General features: G+C 38.0%; 2 protein-coding genes across 2 annotated transcripts in view; one reads left to right on the top strand and one right to left on the bottom strand.

Moving 5' to 3' along the window:
• Positions 1 to 4888: 4888 nt before the first annotated feature.
• LOC764409 (solute carrier family 35 member G1-like) lies at positions 4889 to 6436 on the bottom strand. Its single transcript, XM_001200695.3, has one exon. It carries the CDS (start codon positions 6431 to 6433, stop codon positions 5210 to 5212), a length of 1224 nt encoding a protein of 407 aa, XP_001200695.3. The 5' UTR covers positions 6434 to 6436; the 3' UTR covers positions 4889 to 5209.
• A 5692-nt stretch (positions 6437 to 12128) lies between these two features.
• LOC764400 (allene oxide synthase-lipoxygenase protein) overlaps positions 12129 to 15562 on the top strand; it is a 30545-nt gene continuing 27111 nt past the window's right edge. The window contains exon 1 of the mRNA XM_001200684.4: positions 12129 to 12862. Within this exon, the coding sequence (XP_001200684.3) occupies positions 12377 to 12862 (486 nt within the window). The 5' untranslated portion in view covers positions 12129 to 12376. The remainder of the gene's footprint in view (positions 12863 to 15562) is intronic.

The raw sequence follows: 15562 nt of genomic DNA, 5'->3' as shown, positions 1-15562 counted from the left end.
GACCAGGGTAATATTATATTTGTAAAGCGCTTAGAGACATTTGTATTAAGCGCTATATAAAAATTAAATATTATTATTATTATTAAATTAATATTTTATATACCGGTATGTGATATAGTCTTTGGGTTCAATGTGGAAAAAAATGAAATTTCTTCTAAACATTTTTCATGAGAGGCTGCAACTGTCTGTGTTCTTGCAAAGCATCTACATTTAAGCCAGATTTAAACCTCTGATAAGTGCAAAGATTTAGTGCACTGATTTAACATTTTTTTGCTAGCAGAATACAGCCCGATAATTATGTAAATATGTAAAAGAAAAGAAATGGTCATGATCGCATTTACTCCCTTAAGATTCATTTCATGCCTAAACTAGTACATGTATGTTATATGATTAGAGTAGCTTTTAGAGTGTAGTATGTAAGGGACGGAAAGGGATGCACTTGCGCCGTCATAAATTAGTTGACTGATTCAAGCCTGTTTTTATTTATTTACATTCAAGAATTTAGAACACTGAAATATCTTATGAAATAATTCTTCTATGTATCCTTGATTTTATTGTGGCCTTCTTTCCCTTATTTGTATTGATTCTGGAGTATATGGATTAGCCAGGCGTTGTTAAATTTGATGTAGGTATGGCATCCAAGATTTTAGTTTTTTTTCCTCTTCAATTTGTGGTGATTTTGTGTCTTGAAGTATTCTACAGATAATATCTTGCTCCATTCCTAGTTGTGAGCTCTCTTGATTCAGCCAAAAACTGTTATCATTGTAAATATTCATTGTGCCCCCCCCCCCCTGCTTCAGTACTACACGCTGTAATAATCTAGTACAATTTTGAATGTACATGTTAATGTATTGTGGAGATATTCTAGATTTGAAGTAAAATACAGTAAAGAAATTAGTGTGTTTGAGGAGTAATACATGTTCAATATATTAGCATTTATTTATTGTAATTGTGTATTATATGTGATTCCTAGCATTTTTTTGCACTGATTTGGACATAAGATGTGTAGTTATCTTCTTGCCCTTATTTTTAACGCTTTTTTTTGTTGCAGCTAAATTGCATTGTATTCAACTCAAATTATGACTACGGTATGTTACCTGAAATGAAAAAAAATGAAATACTCGACTGTCCAACGATATTGTCACTAAACGTACTTGTTAAAAAAATGAAGTTTACTTTTATAACTTTCCTGTGTTTGTCACATGTTATCGCTCATATAATGAGATTCATGCATTAGTAAATATATTGCATGCAAAATGTTTTTGTACATCATTATTTTTTAATACTGGAATGGGATTATTTCAGATTATTTTTCATTTTACTATATTTAATTTTAATTTGTAATGATAATCCAATTTTTTAAACTGTCCATCTTGTTCTTCAAAGTAATGAAAATTTCAATCCATTCATTATCTGACAAAAGTACAAAGAATCAATATAGATGTTATATATTTGGAATTTTTGTATGGATCAAATCAGTTTATTGGAGAAAAAAAAATATTCTGGAGAGTAAGCAGCTTGAAATTCCATTGCACTTTATTATATAATGAACATTAATTAAAGACTGAAAAATGAAAAAGATGATTTATATATCAACGGAAAGCTAATAAGCCATAGATTACAATGATATTTTTATTTTATTTATTTCTAATCCAATATCAATTATATGTTATTTATGTGTCTATAATAGGAGTATTAACAACTCTCTGAAAACTCAAAATCTAAAGCTTTGAAAACCAGAAGTTGTCGACCTAAATACTAGTTATCTCCTTGATGACATCATCTTATGTTGAGTACTAATACGCATATTCACAATTATATTGCATTAATTAAGTACGATTCATCGCCTCGGCTACAAGTATATAGACTTATGTTATGTAGTCACCATAACTGCGGCTAATTTGATTCCTGTTGACACGTAATTCGGAGGGTGCGCGGAAAATGAGTTTTTAATTTTCTTTTGTGCAATACTGAAAAGGAAAACATTTTGTACTACTTCATACATGTATTTGTATTCAATGTTCATTCAGCTTTCCATTGATATAAAGTTGTACATGTATTTTCATCAGAAAGGGTCTGTAACCTAAATATCATTCGTTTGGATCCACAAAGTTAAAATAATGCTCTTGTGGCTACAAACGGACTATTTTCTACACATCATTTGGCAAAAAATATCAGTCTGTCAGCAGTTGATCAAGTGTACACTACGGTGATGTATTTTAATTTCAGTTACCTCAATCTTTACAACATCTTTTTATTTTGATCAAATATGATCATAAAGATTTAGATAAGGGAATGAGATCGCAGCTACATATACTTTCGAAAATCAACTCAAGATTTGTTCCAATACTCTATTGCATGTTCTGTAGAAAAGTGTTCGGATTACGTAATACATCATTAATTGCCATGTTCGCACATTCCAATAGGCTATTGAAATTGATTTTGTCGAAAATAGTTGCGATCATGTTTTAACTTTTATATAATTTATCATTTTAGAAGGTGATGCGCAAATGAAATGGGCGTAATTTTATATTTTTAAACTATTTAATTTATGTGCTTGAGATATGTGTGCGATATGAAATCATAATGAAATGTGTGAGTTTGAAATGTTTCCATATGCAGCAATGTTGAATAGAACTATGACAATTATCTAGGTACATGTACCTGTATTTAAGACCTTTGCATTGATAATTCAAGAATCCAAAGCAAATTAGGTATAAATTTCTAACAATCTTGCAACAAATGTAATTAAATTGTATATATTCACCTATTAATGGTATAAAAGTATGAAGTAGACAAAGTAGACGTCTTTTTACTCTATAAAGACAATAAAACAGTACAAGAATTTGAACATCAGAATTCTTTAGATATTATACTCTTGTAGATTTCTTCGGTGGAATTCAATTTTGATAAAAACCGATAGTTGGATTTGTATTACATATTTATGTACTTCTAGTAAGCGTACTATTTGTAGAAATAATGCAGTACTCAAATCATGGCATAATAAATTGTCCTTCAATTCTCAAGCAGTGTTGTTAAATGTGTGTGATTTTACATGATAAGGTCTCTCACACCTCCGCTACCGTTTTTATTCTTTTAGTACATCCTTCCGCTTTACAAATCCACCAATCTTCCTCACTTTGAATTTTATTACTCTTTATCTTCTTTTTATGATCTCTCTTTTTTTCTCATTTCCCCTTCCATGATCTCTTTCTCTCTCTCTCTCTCTCTTTCTCTTTCTCTTTCTCTCTCGGCTGAAATGTTGGAGTAGTTATTTGCAATGCACAGTACGGACAGACTATAGAGAATTTAAAAGAATGTACACTCTGCTAAATTAAGGCTTCGGGGAATGGCAGCTAGCTCGAAAATTCATTTCAAAGAAAACAAATAGAGTGTTTCCCTAAATCCATTTCTTAATAAATTGGTGTCGGTAACATATTCTTCTTTCATATATTGGTTTGTGATAAAGGATTTATCATTGTATACTTCTGAAATAATTAGACTTCTGAACAGTACGTGGCATCAACATTCATTTTGACAAGAACGTAGAGCAAAGTTTTAAGGGCCTATCAAACTAGCTCCATACTTTTCATTAACATTTGGTAATATTTGTCTCGGTTCAATTCCAGCGGGGGGTTTTTTTTTGGGGGGGGGGGCGAAAAGAAGAGGAGCGGAAGAGAGGGAAAGGCTTCATGTAAGAAAGTAATGAACAAAAGACATAAATACAGATAATGATGAAGAGAAAGAGGGAGGGACAGAGGTAGAGAGATGAGAGAGATAAGAGAAAAATTTGATAGAAAGAGAAAGATGAGAGAGAGAGGGAAGGAAGAGGAACAATAAGAGTTGGAGAGAAAGCGGGAGGAAGGAGGGAGGAAATGAAGGGGAGAGCTAATTATCACTAGCATGTCCCGCTGACCCCCAAATATAAAGAAAGAAATAAAAAATAGATATGAATGCTCCATACAGACCAAAGATTTTTTTTTTTAAAGAGTCGCCCAGTCCTTCCTGACCATCCTACTTTTACATCCTACCCCCCCCCCCCCTGCCCCGAAAAAAGGGGGCAATATTTAAATGTTATTTAATATGAAACAATAAAGAAATATCTGTGGTTAAACTAGATAGGATTTTTGGTTATTGGCAATCCGGGAGACGGGAAAAACAACATCATAAAGCATATCAAATGACAAGTATAGTGTATATGACCACACTAGTAGTTAATGGGAATTGAGTGAGATCATTTCTTAAAATTATGCTGTTTCCATGGGTGCTAAACATATTCAAAGTCGAAAAATGTGGATTTCCGTCTTAATATTTGAGTAAAAATCAATTCTAAAATGTGTTCTATATACCAGATTATACAAATTACAAAATCGAGATAAACATGGTCAACTCTCCAAACTAATACAAACATTGCATGAGAGGAACAGTTCAGTGAACTTTCGGGCAAAGTCTTATTAGAATTAAGAAAGTTATTGTTTTTTAAAGTTAACCTCAGTGAAACTCAAATTGGCAAATTGGTAAATTGGCAAAACCTTGCGAGGTCCTCCCTGATTTGCTCTGTACAGAAATATCATAAACTTCCATTTCCTTTGTAATTATTTATGACATAATAAAACTGTTTCATACAGGGGTTATATAGAAACATATATTTACCATAATTATAAATATGGTGCATGTAAATTTTCTTTTTGAGAAATAGATTGGTTTCATATAAAGGGGTTGTATATAGAAACATATTTACCATAATTATATTTAGGGTGCATGTAAATTCTCTTTATGAGAAAAATATTGGTTTCTTATAGGGGTTGTATATAGAAACATATTTACCATAATTATATATAGGGTGCATGTAAATTTTCTTTAGGAGAATAATGATTTTTTTTTTGGGGGGGGGGGGATTAGGCCTACAGATTGAGTAAGTTGGAGGGATCGAGCTCGCAAGATAAGTCACACCAACTTAATATCAGGGTGGACTTCCCCCTTAATGTGTTTAAGGAGCATTCATATAACAGACTCTCGGCTTTTAATTCATTTGCCCTGTAGATTCAGTTCAAATCCCACCGCTGCCACCAACTTTAATCACAATAATCTTACAGTTAATTCACCAGCCGCAACATCGAAAGAGTGGCTGGGGCGAGCGTTTAGTAAGCGACAATATAGGCCTACATTCCACCGAAGGGAAGCTCAGTGGTGCTTGAAGCTTATAACATTATTTCTTACTTTCAGAAAGTTTCCGCTTAGCAGCATAGTACGATGATATGGTTGCACCAACAGAGCTGGCTGTTACGCAAAGAGCTCCAATGACCTTCAAAAGATTTGGGGTAACGTTGAAGAACGCAAAGTCCAGGACAAAGGTGACAAAGACTCCCGTGGTCGAAATGACGGCGACAACCGCAGCGTTTTCCGTCTGGAATGCGAGAGTGCAGGTCATGATCTGAAGATAGCCGATGATGCAGATAGCTAGGACCAAGAGCCGATCGTATCCACAACCAGGGATGGACCACTCGTTGAGGGCGCTCATCAGTGAGGCACATACCAAGACGCCGATGCAGCCGTACGAAAAAGTAATAAGTTGCGCGTGAACCTTGAGGCGGCCGAGCATTCGGAGTGACAAAAATGTAAGAGTCACAAACAAAGCGGCAGAAAAAGCTGAGAGTAATCCAAATATATTGTTTTCACCGCTGCCGCTGCCAAGGAGACCCCCAAAGATAGGTGCTGGCTGGACAACAAGTAAAACACCGACCACACTGATACAACATGATACGGTGATTGGGATGGAACAAGTCTCCTTTAAACAGAGACACGCGAAGATGCAGGTGATGAAAGTTGAGCTCTGTAGGATACACTTGACAGTGGATATGTCCAGTTGTTGGAGGCTGTTGGAAGCGCAGATGGCGCATCCAGTGCCGAACATTCCCCTGACGATTACGAATCCCCAAGCTTTCAGAGGCAAGCAATATGACACCTTGTGGCGTATGAGGTTGGGTCCTGTGAAGAGGACAAGGGTGAATGAGCGGTAAAGTACAATTTGATTCGGGGAAACCCTGCCAGATAAGAGCTTGACAGTCAATGAAGAAAAGGAAGTGAGGATCGCGAATGATAGTGCCCAGCAGATCCCCCTTCGTTGGACCACCACTTTACCTATTCTGGTCCATATGCCTGTCTTCGGCTGTCCGTCATAATACTCCTCAGATGGTGTATCACTACAAAGAGTATCCCGGTCGTTTTCTTTCTGCTCTTTAAACCGAGTTAGGCCTGCATGTGGCCTGTTTCTTACACCATCTTTAAGACGATGGCCGTTCGACATCAAATCATTTAGAACGACTTCATCAAGCATTGCTCTCTCATGGCGCTCCATGCTGTATCGACAAGTCTCAGTCGAGTACCTTTGCTCAAATCGAAAACAAATGTAACTTGCTAAATGTTTATGCATGCAATACAACCAGTCTTGCCTTTTTACCAGCTCCCAATACTTTATATCGAAGCTGTATTGGGGGGGGGGGGGGTCATGTTTTCACTGCTGACTTCATGAAGATCACAGAGGAAATTCATTGAATGTTTCCTCAGGAAGCAAGTTGTCATTGATACCATTGTGTTCGACCAAACTTGGAGCGTCGATCTTATCTGATAAGCAATTTGAGGCTGGACCAGGAAATCTCCAATAACATTTAACCTTTTAATGACAAAATCGATAAATCCTTCATTCGGTCCTTTATTACCCAAAGTGCTCGGGCACGATAGTTTAGTTATTTTCTATGACATACACGCATCAAAACTTCGGATATTGATTATCATTATGAAGGCCATCAATGATAGAGTTATTTTACACGTGTAAAGGGGTTCAAGAAGAAGGGGGTGAATCAAATTTTACTGTTTATTTAATTGGGTACTCTGATCAGGGGAGAAAAGAGAAGGGGGGAAATGGAAGAAGGATACAGCAAGAGAAGAGACAGAAGGATAAATTGGATAGAATAACCAATAACGTCCTTGATGGTGATACTCTGTTAGTATGTGCAGCCCTACAGTTCAGAAAGATTGAGAAAAGGGGGTATGCAGAAATACATGGAAACCAAAAAAGGAGGAATTTCGAAAGAGCAAAAGAGAACAGTTTCAGAAAATAAATGGAATGCGAGGAAAAAATTATGCAAACAGATACAATAAATAATCATAATGATAGTAATAAACAAATAAATAATGTATTTTTATATGTTTTTTAGTGTTTTTGGAATTACATAATTTGTACCAAATCGTTAGGGTATATATATATTAAAGAGTTTTAATAAGTGAACATTTGATAAAGTGGTATGGACTAGGGACAATTATGTAATTCAGAATGGTATGGAACTTGACAGTAAAAGAATCCGCAGCTAGTACATGTATTTCAGGCGCGGATCTAGGATTTCTTAGGGGTGGGGGCCCAAATTAGGAATCAATTTGAAATTTAGTGTAATGATATTTGAAAATCGTGCCGGACAATATTTCGCTCAGTGGGGGGGGGGGGGGGGTAGTGAGCACTAACTTATTTGTTAAGCCCTCGAAAAATGGCAACCCCCCCCCCCCCCCTTGAGCGCCAGGGGGGCAGGGCCCATCTCCAAAAAAGGGTAATGAGGGGGATGAGCTTAATTTTATAACTTAATTTGTGACACTGGCAAGGTCACGAATTGGCGTTGGGTCCAGGGGACGAAGCCTCCGAAAGCTCAGGGGGTTTTGGGCAATAAATAACGATCAGATGAGCATATTTTTATACCTTTTTTGTGACACTGGCAGGTCACGAATTGGTGTTGGGTCCAGGGGGCGGAGCCCTAAGAAGCTCAGGGTTTTTTTTACATTAAATTATCGTCAGATGAGCATATTTTATACCTTATTTGTCACACTGGTAGGTCACGAATTGGCGTGGGGTCCAGGGGGCGGAGCCCCAACAATCTCATGGGTTTTGGGCAAAAAATTACAGTTAGATGAGCATATTTTGATACCTTTTTTGTGACACTGGTAGGACACAAATTGGTGTTGGGTCCAGGGGGCGGAGCCCCCAGAAGCTTGGGGGTTTTGTACATTAAATTGTCGTAAGATGAGCATATTTTTATACCTTTTTTTGTGACACTCGCAGGACACAAATTGGTGTTGGGTCCTTGGGGCGGAGCTCTCAAAAGCTCAGAGGTTTATACAACAGTTTATCGTCATATGAGCATAATTTTATACCTTATTTGTGACACTTGCAGGTCACAAATTGGCGTGGGGTCCAGGGGGCGGCCCCCGGAAGATCAGTGGTTTTGAGCAGTAAATTACGGTCAGATAAGCATATTTTGATACCTTATTTGTTACACAGCCAGGACACAAATTGGCGTGAGGTCCAGGGCGCCGAGATCCCAGAAGCTCAGGGGTTTTAATCATTAAATTACCGTCAGATTAGCATCCAGCCGTCCGCCGTAGGGCCCTAGGTGGGGTCCAGGGGGCAGAGCCACCGGAAGCTCATGGGTTTTGGGCAATGAATTACTGTCAGGTGAGCATATTTTGATACCTTATTTTGTGACACTGGCAGGACACAAATTGGTGTTGGGTCCAAGGGGCGGAGCCCTCAGAAGCTCAGAGGTCTATACATCAATATATCGTCAGATGAGCATAATTTTATACCTTATTTGTGACACTGGCAGGTCACGAATTGGCATTGGGTCCAGGGCGCCGAGACCCCAGAAGGTCAGGGGTTTTAGGCATTTAACTACGGTCAGATGAGCATATTTTGATACCTTTGATATCTTTCCCCTTTTGTTTTTCCTTTTTTTTTTCCTTCTTTTTTTTTTGCCGGGGGGGGGGGGGGGCGATACGAAAACAAAATGAGTCTGTCGCTTGTAAACAAAATAAGACGCCATTGTATATTCAGCTGCACATACCGCGGTATGTTCGGCGTTTCAAGAGGGAACAAATGCCGTCCTTAATATCATTCCGGTTTTTTTTTTCAATTTGAAAGTCTGGTTTCTTTAATTGTTTATTAACCCCTTTCCTGTGTGTTTACAAGCAAAAAAGTTATCAAGATCGAAAGTTATCAAAATCGAAATCCCCTTTTGAATGGTTTGACATTTTTATACACTAAAATCATTATAATTTTACAAATGCTAGCTTTGCAATTATGTTCATTCTTTATGGGATGTCGTCTGCTTGGGTAATATTGGTCCATTTGTTGACGTCATTAAAACATCGTTATTTTTCCGGCGAATCTGTTGTATATCCCAGCTTCTATCAAGGTGGTTGTATTTGTATTTTTATAAATCACCCGATATGCAGTTGACCTAAAAAAATGTCCATCTTTTAGCTTACCAGTTTCTAGTGATAAATTAGTTGACATATTTGTGATTTTCTTTGAATTTCACCTTTAAAAGAATTTTTTTCAAAATCGGACCTAAAGTTACAAGGTCACGTGACCTTTTGTCTTTGCATGTCAGCCCGAAATCGCTCATTTTCGTGAGTTGTGTACAAAACATAAGGAAATGTCATTTTTCCTAAAAAAAAATAGATAAAACATTGGTTATTGGGTCTTGTTTAAAGTTAAGGTAGTTTTTTTATGAGTCAAAATAGTTGAATTATATAGTGAGAAATGAAATAAAACATCAAAAACAATAAAATACATAAGATAAAAAACAATGAAATACATAAGAAATTATCAAAACAAGAGATAACATAAGGAATAAGCTGGCTCTTCCCAAAAAAAATTGTCGTATTATTATTCCAAATGGTCTAATGAATATATGTAGTGAAAAGAAATGCTTAAATATGAATAATATATGATTTATGGGTAAAAAATGTGCAAAAAAAAATCATAAAAATGAAAAGAAAATAGAAACAGCCCCTGTAGATCCACCAGCGTGATATAGTCTAGCTCAGAGGGGGCCCTTCTGGGGCAGGGCAGGGGCGCGCAGTGTTTCTCAAATACGCCCAAAGTGCCCCTTTTACTCTGACAAGTACCATTTTTTTCTTTGCAATAAGTGTCCATTTTCAATTCTCATAAGTGCCTTTTTAAATCTCTAGTAAGCGCCCCTTTTCAGGTACGACAAGCGCCCTCTTTCACTTTTGATAAATGCCCTGTTCAAATCTGAGAGGTGCCCTTTTACTTTTACAAGTGCCCCTTCCTCTTTTATTAACTACACCCTTTTTTAACTCGGATAAGCGCAACTTATATGTTAACATGTGCCCCTTATCCTAATGATAAGTGCCCTCATTTAGAAAAAAAAAGGCCCGCTCCCTTTCTCATAAATGTCCCTTTTCATCTCTGGTAAATGAACCTTTTTAGGTACGAGAAGTTAATCCTTTTCACTTCAGATAAGTGCCCCCCCCCCCTCACCTCCGATGAATGCCCCAATTAAAATCTGATCGGTGCACCTTTTCTTTCAACTAATGCACATTTTCCTTTATCATAGTTGCCCCTTTTTCATTTTCATAAGTGCTCCTTTCATAGCTTGTCAGTACCACTTTTGAGATGCGATAAGTTTCCCTTTCCACCTCTGATAATTCCCCTTTAACAATGATACGTGCCCCTTTTCCTTTCACATAAGGGACCTATACGCATTTCATAAATGCTCCCTTTCACCTCTTATAAATGCCCTTTTCAAATTCTGATTGGTGCCCCTTTTCCGTCGACAAATGCCCATTTCCCATTCTCATACGTGCCTTTCTTCATCCCTGAAGAGTGCCTCTTTTTGTAGGTGTAAGAAGTGCCCCATTTTTACCTCTGATAATTACCCTTTGTGCTTTGACACGTGCTCCTTTTCTTTTCTAATAAGTGTTTTGTCCCTTTCGTTTAAAGCGTCCCCTTTTCCTCTCATCATTAAACGCGCCCCTAATTTCAAGCGACTAAAAGCAATTATCGCTCGCTCCCATTTATAGCTGATATAATTGTGTTACTTAACAAAGGTCTTGTCAGTCTTCCGGTATGAGAATTTGCTTATAACCCCATCAGAATTTTTTCCACTTTATAAGATGTAATTTTGCGCACTGCGACCTCACAAATCTGAAATATTTTCGTCGTTCGCTTCGTTCTCTCACAAATGTATTCATCACACCCAAATGTAAGGTATGATACAAATTGTATATTTTCGCTTTAAGATTTCCCGTTGTAGGTGCCCTTTTTTTGCAGAAAGTGCCCTTTTTTGTTGGTGCCCCCCCTACTTTTGAAGTCGCTCCGCTGCCCCTGATCTAGCTCTTGTAAATGTAATTGGTGGCCAATTCGCTGAGCTGCATTGAGCTATACATAGCGCTAGCTAGCTGTGCTGACGAGTCCAAAATCAATGCACGCACCCAGCTAGAAGGCGATTTCGCAATAATTCTTCAATTCATCGGTATTTTTCATCGGTATACTTTTATAGAGTCACTAGGCCTAATAAAAAAGATGTTGTATTACCCTTTGAGACCGGCCCTTAAATCTTAAAATCTACGGTCGGCTTTTTATTAAAGTTTTTTTTTTTTTAATATGTATCAAAGCACTAAAAACTGCAAAATATCAGCCCAAAGATCCCAAATAAAAATAATCGACCGACCGACCCAGGTGCTGGCACCTAGAAGACAATACGACATCTTTTTTTTATTTAGGCCCTATGAAAAGGGTACTAGATACAGTCTAATGAAAACTTGAAAAGCGACGCATTTGACTGCACTCAGTCAAACCGCCAACGTGACGCCAGATCGATCGGTTCTTGGCATTTCGAGATGATGTACATATTTGTTTTGTCAGCTGTCGGTCTGGCATATGCCCATACTGCCCTTTTAATATGCTTTTTTTTTTAACGAGTCCGTTTATTCTCCCAAAAGGCTTGAAAGGCACCTTTTTGTAACACATGATCTACTTGGTTATCGCCCAATTGACCAATTTCACACTGCCCAGGGGGTTGTCCTAGAACCCTTTGTGATGTAGTTGAATGAAGGATACTTCATATTAAATTTTGTCATTTTATCAACACGCTATGAAAAGGGTCATAGAACTGCTGACCACAATTTCTACACCCCAATGCCCCGGATCAAGGGATGGTCAATCTTCACGAGGCACCAATGAAAAAAACAAGAGGCTCCCAAGGGCGATGGGGCGCATTCTTTTTATTCGAAATTCTCAAAACTTTGTGAAGTGTGATTTATAAAAAGCAGAACACTAGGTTATACATGACATAATCACTATCAAGTTCAGTTAGCAAAACCAACCTCCGTGTATTTCGTAGATCGGAAAGTTTTTTTCAACAGGTTAAGAATTTCTTATTTTCTGAGAGGTCCGGGTGTTCGATTGTATATTTTGAATATCATCTTCAGGTGTCTTTCCTTCGTCGGCTTTCGTTCGTATTCATGAAATTATCGCGTTTAAGTAAATTCTAGTTAACATATTGAGGAAATTTTTACCAACATGTGGAACCTATTTTCGAAGAAGAATTTCACCGTCTACGTGAAAACGGGTGACCGTCTGGGCATGGGCACCGACGATACAATCTCGGTCGTCCTTCAAGATGAGAACGGACTTCGGTCCGGCAAGTGCCAGCTCGACAATCTCCTGAGCAACGACTTCGAGTCCGGCCGGCTAGATAGCTTCCAGATTGCGATTGAGGATGGAGATTTTGGGGACCCTGTTTATCTGGAGCTCCATCGGGACAAGTTTGGTTTCCACGATGACGAGTGGTACTGTGAATTCGTCAGGGTGCTGAGCGAGAAGACGAATCAGGTCCACATGTTCCCGATTCATAGATGGGTTCGTGCTGGATGCCCGATTAGGGTGAAGGAGGACGACGCGGTGCTCCCTCAGGACGACGAAAACGTGATCCAACGACAGGAAGAGCTCCAGAGGAAGCGAGACATGTATGTTCCCGCTTTCAAAGAGGCAACGGGAATGATCATGGTAAGCGTTTTCTCTCTTCCCTTCAAGTTATATTCTTGTATATGGGGAGTAGGGAGGGGAAGTCGAAAAGTCTCCGTCAGACAAATGAGGTCGAGGTGATATCACAACCACAACCACAGCCACAACAAATCCTTGCACCCCCTCGTCTTTTTATGAAACCCAAGTGGTAAACACAACCCTACACTAAAGTATGCTCCCTTTACACATTTTAGCACGTGAAAAAAATATGATGATCTTATCCATACTTTCTGAGTTGTGCACCTTATAAGAAATTCCGGATCCGCCCATGTTTAAGGTGCTCTAAATCTAAAATTTGAAACGGGGCTAAAGAATTGTTTATGGCATACACTTTATGTGTATGCATGCACATGCATGATTCATTTTGGAATGGGTCGCGGACGAGTTGTGCCGCCCTGCTTGTTCCATAGGTAATGAACAGTGGGACGAGGGGCATCCCTTGTTTGTGAGGGGGAGGGGGGGGGGGTAACAACCCGTTTAATTTTGTAGTCAAAATTACCTTTGTTGTCTGTAAATTGTAACAGTCAAATATATTTACTTTTCTGACAAACTAAACACAAGTAAACTAATGACCGCATCGGTTTTTGCTTTGAAATTTTCTGCAAAGCTATCTCTGACTCGCATTTCAATCGATCAAAATGCGATCCCCCTGGTAAACGTTGCTTCATGAACGTTCAAAATTGATGAGGAAACTAATTCGAACCAGATAAAGAGAAAGAGAGAGAGAGAGAGAGAGAGAGAGAAATAAAGAGAGAAAAATATCATGCAAAATGGCATTGAATTCAGCTTCTGCAAATATAACAATACCTGTCCACTGGCCGAATTCTCTTTGCTTCTTGTCTTTACATTCCCTTCGTTAAGATTGGATGTCCTCCATTTTTGTTGACTCTTTTAGAAGTCACATCTGATTTTCCTTTTCTAAACTTACCACTGCCATACTTATCCTGCAATTTTTTTCGGGCAGATGACGAAATGTAATCAATTTCATTTCCATTGAAGCAGAAGCAGAGGTCAAGGTGTATCTTTTATATGCATACTTTGACCCAGAGTGCAAAGCTATTACTAAAGATGCAACGAGCGCCATATCTTCTGTTTCACGCCGTTTTTAGGTCTTTGTTCGGACTAACTATCTCCACTATCCTAGATGCTACAGATTTCTTCAGAACAATTACCCACGGAAATTTACCCCTGCGGGACAATTACCTCCCCCCCCCCCCCCCCCCCGAGGACAATTCTCCGGTTCTAGGACACCTACCCCCTGGACATCCACCCCGGATAACCACTTTAGAATAACCAAACTCTAGGACAACTACCCCAAGGACTACCTCAAGTATATGCAGTCCTACAATATTCAGTGATCGTTGTCGTGGTTGAAATCGAGTCTAAAGTTATGAAATTGTAAATAATAAACTCTTTATGTTGTATAGCTCCCTGGCGATGGAAATTACTTCGATCACCGTTACAGCTATTTCCTCATATGTTTCACAAATTATTCAGAAAAACCGAACAAATGATAAGAATTTGCAGACTTTCAGCTACATCACAGTATAGTAAATAAATATCAAATTTGAGGATTTATGACGATTTTCCGAGAAACCATTCAATTAAACAGGCCATAACATTCCACAGGGACTGAATTTTAGAAAAAAAACAAAATGTGGTGACTTCAGTACAGTTGTGGCTACCGTGAGGGTAAATAACAAATTAATTTAATAAGTGAAACTAATGAGAATTTTGCATTTTTGTAGGGGAGTTATATACATTGAGGTGCATTTTCACCACGCAGAATAACAGTCAATGGGCGATCAGCGGGCCATGTCACACATGGCAGAAAAGACAATATTCTAATTAATAATTTAACATATTTCCCACATGCCTATAACAATGAAACTACAAAGAATTGTAGTTAAAGGTATGCTTGAAAGATATGTGAAATAAAAATTTAAAAATATTGTTCAGTTTGTTTAAAATAAATTTACGAAAATTGCTATTTCTACCAACTGACTGCTGTTGTGTGTGTGTGTGTATGTGCATGGGGCAGACTGTGTGCACAGGCAGTGTGATCACCCTATTAATAGCCAAGATGCCTCAAGGGAATTATTAATCATCTTTTTTTATTTTGTAATATAGTATAAATGCATTCCTAACGCAAATGCTTTCATTCAGGGCAAATACGTTTTTCTCCACCAGACCGTAGCTAGGAGGCCTTGATGAAACCATTGGGTCATGAAAACACACAATGGCTCCCATAAAAATCCTCAGATTTTATGGTGTGACTTTGTGAACACATTCCTCTCTTAAATTTACAATATGAGAACAAACCTGACCTGCCTTTGTAAACCCAAAACAAGTACTGAGCGGCTCCTGTGTAGACTCTACAAAACTCTATACCGGCAATACAAAAAAGGTTTGGGGTTATCATGTAGTAATTAAAGCTCTACAGGCAGTCAACTCATGCATGACCCTGACGATCGGTCTCACTTCATATGGGAAGAGATTAGCATTTGGCAGCCCTTCCAGTTGGCTGTGCTTCCAACTGCACTGTTACCCATAAAGTTGGAATAATATTGTGACACTTTGATTTATTCTTGACAAATAAAGTTCTTATCTTTTGATTGTTTTTGTATTTTTACCAGATTGTGGAAATAAACTTGAATTGAATTGAATTGAATATCCTGCCAA

Source organism: Strongylocentrotus purpuratus, unplaced genomic scaffold (assembly GCF_000002235.5).
Source record: "Strongylocentrotus purpuratus isolate Spur 01 unplaced genomic scaffold, Spur_5.0 spur5_scaffold_4, whole genome shotgun sequence".
NCBI lineage: Eukaryota > Metazoa > Echinodermata > Echinoidea > Camarodonta > Strongylocentrotidae > Strongylocentrotus > Strongylocentrotus purpuratus.
The sequence above is the reverse complement of the archived record's forward strand: the minus strand, read 5'-3'. Positions and strand labels throughout refer to the sequence as shown.